This window comes from Carlito syrichta, unplaced genomic scaffold (genome assembly GCF_000164805.1).
Source record: "Carlito syrichta isolate Samal-C Ts95f unplaced genomic scaffold, Tarsius_syrichta-2.0.1 Scaffold309716, whole genome shotgun sequence".
NCBI classification, from domain to species: Eukaryota; Metazoa; Chordata; class Mammalia; order Primates; family Tarsiidae; genus Carlito; species Carlito syrichta.
The window spans coordinates 52853-59953 of NW_007253812.1; the positions used below are offsets into that span (position 1 = coordinate 52853).

The 7101-nt window shown below is 37.0% G+C and overlaps 1 protein-coding gene across 1 annotated transcript in view; it reads right to left on the bottom strand.

The window, feature by feature from the left end:
* The window catches only part of ELOVL2 (ELOVL fatty acid elongase 2), a 32243-nt gene that overhangs the window by 3667 nt on the left and 21475 nt on the right, over window positions 1–7101 (bottom strand). Inside the window, exons 6-8 of the mRNA XM_021717367.1 lie at window positions 4547–4718; window positions 1933–2057; window positions 1321–1455 (exon numbers count right to left, since the gene is read on the bottom strand). Of these exons, the coding sequence (XP_021573042.1) occupies window positions 1321–1455; window positions 1933–2057; window positions 4547–4718 (432 nt within the window). The remainder of the gene's footprint in view (window positions 1–1320; window positions 1456–1932; window positions 2058–4546; window positions 4719–7101) is intronic.

The window sequence follows — 7101 nt, forward strand, 5'->3', positions numbered from 1 at the left end:
TTTTTTGATTTATTGTAGAGATGAGGTCTTACCAAGTTGCCCAGGCGGGTCTTGAACCCGCGGGTTCAGGCAATCCACTCACCTCAGCCTCCCGAGGCGCGGGATTACAGGCTGAGCCACTGAGCCCGGCAAGACTGAAATTATATACTCAACTTTAGAACAAAGATTCAATTTGAACCAGCATGTAGGGTTCAAGCTTTAGAATGCCATTACCTATGTTTACCAGGCTATATGCTTTTCTTTAATTTTTAACACAGAGAACCAAAATGGCTCCCCCAGCTATGCTTTAACATGGAGCTTTATTGGGGGTGTGTATGTGTGTCCACAAATGCCTTTGCTTGGTCTCATCATTGATTATTTCTTTAAAAATTCTCAAAGGGAACTTTTATCTCTTATATAAGACAAAACCTAGTCAGTCCCATTTCAGAAATACAAGATCTGAAAAGATATCAAAAGTTCATTTCCCACAGTTTTACACTGTAGAAAACCAGAATGGGTTAACTTTCAGCAAATGCAAACTAAAAAGTAAGAATGCACTTCTTGTTTGTCTGAAAAAAAAAGTACAGTTGAATACAATTTCAAAAGTAGTGTTTTGAATATAAATGTATATTCTCATTTTTTATGAAGCTTTCCATTTCCCCACTCACAAAGTAGAGCAATTTAAAATCTACAAACACCTGGGGCCTGTGCTCTGTTCTAGCTTTCATTGATTCTTGTATAGCAGTCACTTGGAAACTGCATTTTGCAGCTGTCTCCTATTTAAGTTGCTGACCAAAAATTGTCAATTATAAAGAAAAAGTCAATGCGACCTTCCACACTGGTTTGCCTTGAAACAGTATATATATATTTTTCAAATAAACAGTAAGTCTACATCAGGGTAAACAAATTATTGGTAATAATTTTTTAATATTAAGTTCAATAAGCTCATGTGTTTTTCCATTCACATACATTTTCTGAATCTGTCTCACTATATGATTACCTATCAGATATCAGACTTTCATAGCATGATGCAAATACTTGATGCAAATTGAGAACTGTATATATAAACCAGTCATAGTTCTGATAAAATTTTATATGCATGCATTGAAAAGTGTTTAAAAGAATGCTTACCACACTATTAACTGTGGTTATCCTTTGAGGGAGGAGGATGTAGGGAGAGGAGTTAGGAGCATAAGTTTCACTTTTTACTTTGTGTATCTCTGTTGTTTGAATTAACAATAAGCATGTGCTACTATGATATTTAATCAGTAAAATTAAACAAACATATAATGCAGAAGTGCACAGTCAATTACATTTTACCAATATTTACATTCTACATACCTGAATATAAAAATTTAAGAATAGGATAACTAATGTCACCATATAAGAAGACTGGAAGATGAGACAGCCGAAGGGGAAGCCACACGGTTTCACTACGGCACTCATGGTGTGCGTGATGGTGAGCACAAACTGCACCTGGAGGGTGGCAGAGAGCGCAGCTGTGAGTGAGCCAGGCTGGCCACACAGACGCCACAGGGAAGCTTTACCAGCCTCGAAATCAACTCTCAGAACTTTGTAAGAATACAACAAAATGCTGAAGTAGCCTCACTATCATATCCAGAAATTTTATTTGAAATTAGTATGTAAAATTACTCCTCAATTTCTCATGGAAAAATAGCAGTTAAAACTAGACCAAAAAAGAGTTAACTTATACATTCATTTAAGAAGTAGTCATCTACATTCCAATGTGAAGGACATCTTGTGAGAAGATAATTGCATACCCAAAGGACATTTTAACACACGAGGTTTAATCTTAAAAGGCCATTTTTAGAGATAAGTCGGCAGCCTTATCACACATAGAAAAACCTCTGGCTTTTAAGATGAATGATATTTCCATTTCCTTCCCCCATCTGTGAACCACATGCAGAAAGGTTGAAAGAAGGGATAACATACCAGTTGTGCCTGCGTGAGATATTTCTTCCACCAAAGATACTTGTGCATAGATGGAAACACAGAAAGCCCATAGTAGGAGTACATAAGAATGTGGATAAAACTGTTCAGTGTTGGTCCAAAGAAACCTATAGAAGTACAGCATAAAAATCACTGCTCTTCTGGAAAGTAGGAGTGTTCACTCTTTTCAAGTGAGATTCTTCCTCTGCATTGTAATTGAAAATGAGTAACAAATATAGCATAATCACATAACATCCACAATGATAAATTCCCCAATTATTGCACCACTTCTAGGATTCAGCAAAAACTCCTGATAGGAAGTCAGAGAGCTGACCAGCCTAACAGGGACTGCCTGATCTACAAAGGTTTTATTGTCTCTTTAACCTGTCACTACTATCAGCAAATCAGGGAGAAAAGGAAATTTTAGCTTAAAGCTGATGGCAGAAATTCTGTGAAGGAGAATTGTCTTTGTTTTAGCAAAACCTTCAATAGGGCATACTGATTGTAGAAAGAACCTTTTGTACATTGCTAACAGGGTGCTAGAGAGAGAAAGAAAATATATTGCTCTTATAATTAGAGAAATTCTATCTGAAAGCGACTGGGGAACCAGGAGATGCTGGAGAAAGAGAATATGGGAAGAGACAAAGTTGGGGTGAGGAAAAACTGGCTAGGAAGACCTTCCCAGTTACTCACTGTCTCAGGGACTTCTAGGACATGGGATATCTGAAATCCATTGCCCTGCCATCAACCTTATGAAAAGTCTTCTTTATAAGTGCCACCAGTGTAGGTGAATAGTATTTCAGGACACTAAGGAGAAAGGGCTGTTCCATGGTAGGTCAGCTAAGGGTTGAAAGGATTTACCTCCAAGAGGTGAGATGTCATAGACAGATTATGTGTTAGAAATAATGAATTCACTGTTGTGAGTATTCAATCAATCAATGTATAAAAGTGCTTAGGGCAGTGTTTAGCACAAAGTGAAAGGCATACAAGTGTTAGCTTGGGATCTGGATGGCTTGTCTGTGAGCTATCAATCTGATAGTGGGATAAACTGTGGCGTCGGAAGACCATTGAGTAGCCATGTTCCCTTGGATACATTATGTAAATGTTTATTTTCTCACCTGGAAAACATATGATAATAACTACCTCTTAAGGTTGTGATGAAACTGAGATAATATAATAAATGAACTAAAAAGCACTGCACATATGCTGGTTAATTAAATTAAATTCTCTAGCCTAGTTTTCTAATCCTGAATTAGTGGTTTGGATCAACTCAAAACAATGAGTAAGAAACAAAAGGTACAATACCATGCATATAGTAAGTCTTCAACAGATACTGGCTGAAAAAGTTGTTATGAGTTGATATAAAAACACAAATAGAGTTTCAGAGCACCAAGTAGCACAGTATTAGTGATATTTCTTTATCCACTTGGTTTTTCATTTCCATCAATTAATGAACAGTGAGTAGTTGCTTATAATTTTTATAATATACTTCATTAGAAATTGTCACATGCAAAGTATGTTCATCACACTATCTTTACACAGTGATGATCTGAGTGACTTTTGGATGCTTAGTGATTTGTAATGAAATTGTTGAGCATCATAAAAAGTACCTTAGCCTTGGTAATTCTACTTTGATATTTATGATAGTCTTCCTTCCTTAATAACTAAACTCAAACTGGATTCTTCCTGTGTAGAAGAGGGGTAAACACATTTCATTCTGCTCAATGCGCCCCCAGCCTCTCCTACGTCATACTCTGTTTTTGTTTGTACCTTCACAGTCACTGATATACCAAATTTCCTGGGTGTTTTTTTCTAATGTCATCTCTACAAGACCTTAAATCATAGGACAAAATCATTTTGGCTTAGGTTTTATACATTCTGATTTTTCACAAATTATTTTTAAATTCTTGGGTACAAGACAATATCAAACAAATAACTATTCTATCTGGTTCAGTGCATCTCAAAACGTAGGTCATAACTGATCCATTAGTAAATGGTGAAGTCAATGTAATGAGAGTTTTCATCAACTTTTTGTAAAAGTGAAATAGGATTACAAAAAATACCACAGTGCATTCTTTGTACAGAGGTAGGGTAAATACTATTTTATAAAATGTTTATTTCATATAAAGCATGAATATAAATGTATGTACTGTGTTGTGATATAAAATGTATTTCTTATGGTAGGACTCAAGCTTTAAAAAATTAAAAGTCATTGCTCTGGTGGTTCATACAGAGATGTAACCTTAATTTTTCAGTATGTAAAAACAAGAAACTCTAAAAATGAAATGCCCCAATCTGTATCACAGGCAAGTGGTGACTGTGGGAGGTGCTGTATTTCCACAGGAGTCAAACAGCACTTGGGATTGGAGTGAAACTGCTTCTGCCCATCTGACATTTGGTGCATGGAAAAGAAAATGTTTTTTAAATTTAAGGTTGTGCTCAGATTTTGTCCACATCAAAGACCAGAAACTCAATGGCCACAGTAGATATGTTTCTTGTTGTGACCAGCCAGGGCTTTATGGGCTCCTGTCCTGCTCCCCTGATATGCATGTGATTGATACCCAACGGTCTTATAAGACCCATTCCAGAGAACCAAAAAGTTAACAAAATAACTTACTTTGTCCACAAGGTATCCAGTTCAAAACACACCACCAGATGTTAAACATAGAAGCATGGTGATACACATGAAGAAAAGTAATCTGACTTGTTTTTTTCCGCAAAACAAAGAAAATTGTGTCCAGGAACTCTACTGATTTGGAGAAGTAGTACCACCATAGGACCTTGGCTACCTGTGACAATTTTAAAAAGGGGAAAAGATGGTGAGAATGGGAAATGTTCCTTGTGCCACCTTACTACTCACATTCTGTGTGCTGCCTGTGCTTTACTGGCGTGCACTTCTTAGACTGTCGAAAAGGCAACACACCTGGCATCTTTGCTGCCAGTTTCTCCTTATTTCAAGCAATCCATCCCATTCTAGTGAAAGAAGAGTTATTTTTCCAAAATACATATGTGATCAGGTTGCTCCTCTGCATCCACAGAACTAAGTCCACGAACCCCACCTTGAGCACAGGACCTCCCATGGGCCTACCTGGCTGCTCCTCCCACTGGCCTCCTCCAAGTACCCACCCAGGTGTCCTGTGCACTGGGACAGCAGTCTGCTTCTTCCTCCTTCAGCACTGAATACCCTTCTCTGCATTCAGCCCGCGTTCCCTGCCTCAGGTCTGGCATCTTCTAGTCATCCTTAACATTCCTTCTAAATGCCACTTTTTCTATAGAGCTTTACCCAGCCCTTTCCTTTCTCAGGCTGAGTCAACTGCTTTTTGATTTGCATTCCCAAGTTACTTTGCCTCTGCCTCCAAAATCAACAGTAATAACAGAGTGTGATGTCATGAATCTATCAGTAGATTGCAGGTCACTTAAAGGCTGAGATTGTCTCACTCACATTTGCTCAGTGGCTCACACTCAACAGGTCATTCTTGTTACACTAAATTATGTTTTTCTTTGCTCCTCCAAAGTATACATATTTTGTCTCTTAAACATGATACTACCCAAGGGAAGTCTTATGAATACATATTTTAGATGAATATGTACTCATATTCCTCAGATGAGTAGGCTGAAAATCAAGGTGTTTTTCACCCTTGCTAACAGTGGGAGGTCATGATTATCACATCCTTTCCCTCCTAAGTTCCTCATACAGTCTCATCTATAGGCAGACACTTCTTTAGTTAAAGATACCATATTTTTTAACTCTAACATTTAAAAAAAATATTTTTGGAGACATTATATAATAGGAATCTTGAAAGTATAATATCATGCTCTACTGTATACATCCCAAGATAGCCGTAAGTGGTGGCATCCATCTTCATGTCTGATAGAATAATTAACCTTCAGAAATATTAAGCCATAAATAAATAAATATAAAACAGCCTTTAGAGAATTGTATGGTATCCCAAAATGCACTGGTCTGTGATAATGCATTAGAGATAAAATGGGTGTAGAGAAACTGATATATCTTACTTTATTTGCATTATAGCTTTGAAGATGTTTTAAAATGTACATCTTAATATTAAAGATTTTAGTTAAGTGGCTTCTATGATCTCTTTTGTTAATATCCCATGTTGTTTAATTATAGAAAATTTCAAACAATCACCAATGCAGGAGAATAAGTATAATGAACCCTGTGTATCCAGCACTGAACTTCATTCCAATATAGTTGCAGTGATTCTGTTTTTCACCACTTTGGGGGGATATAGAATGTTATAAGCAAAGTCAAGGAATCACTTTATTTCTGAATACTTCTAACAGATAGGGAGACTTCTTTCATTTTAACATAGGCATGAAGTCATTATCTTGCTGATTAAATTAACAATCACTCAGAATTTTCTAATAGCCCAATCCATGTTCAAATTTCCCTGTCTCAAAATACCTTTTTATAATTGATTTGTTTAAATCAGGATTTGAACAAGGTCCATCTTCTATATGGTTTCTTCTAATCACTGACAACTCCCTCTCCTTGATCCTCCCATTTTCCCCAAACTCTTATTTCTTGGAAAAACTAGATCATTTGTAAAGAATTTTGAATGTTATGGATTTGGATGATTGTTTCTCTCCAGTGTCATTTAACTTGCTTCTCTACCCACACGTTTTTTGTAACTAGCAATTCGATTTAGAGGCTTGATTAGATTCATGGTGTGTGTGTGTGTGTGTGTGTGTGTTTGGCAAGAACACTGCAGAGATGGTTCTGTGTACTTCCTATTGCATCATATCAGAAGGTACGTAATCCTGACTGCTGATATTCAGACTGAACAGTGAGTTCAGGTGTTGCCAGTCTACTCTAATCACTTTGAAGTTTCAACTCTCACCCAATAGTGTTATCACTTACTAGATGACTGTCTAGATCCATTATTTCACTAGGATTTACAAAATGGTGATTTTACAATTCTATAATTCTATTGTTACTTATAATTTTATTGTTACATTTTTCCTTTCTATAGAAAAGAACTTTCCCTTTTCGTCTAGTTGGAAATTCACATATGAAAGGCAAGATAGCCAGGCTCGGTGGCTCAGCCTGTAATCCCGCACCTTTGGGAGGCTGAGGTGAGTGGATTGTCTGAGCCCGCAGGTTCTAGACCCGCCTGGGCAACTTGGTGAGACATCATCTCTACAATAAAT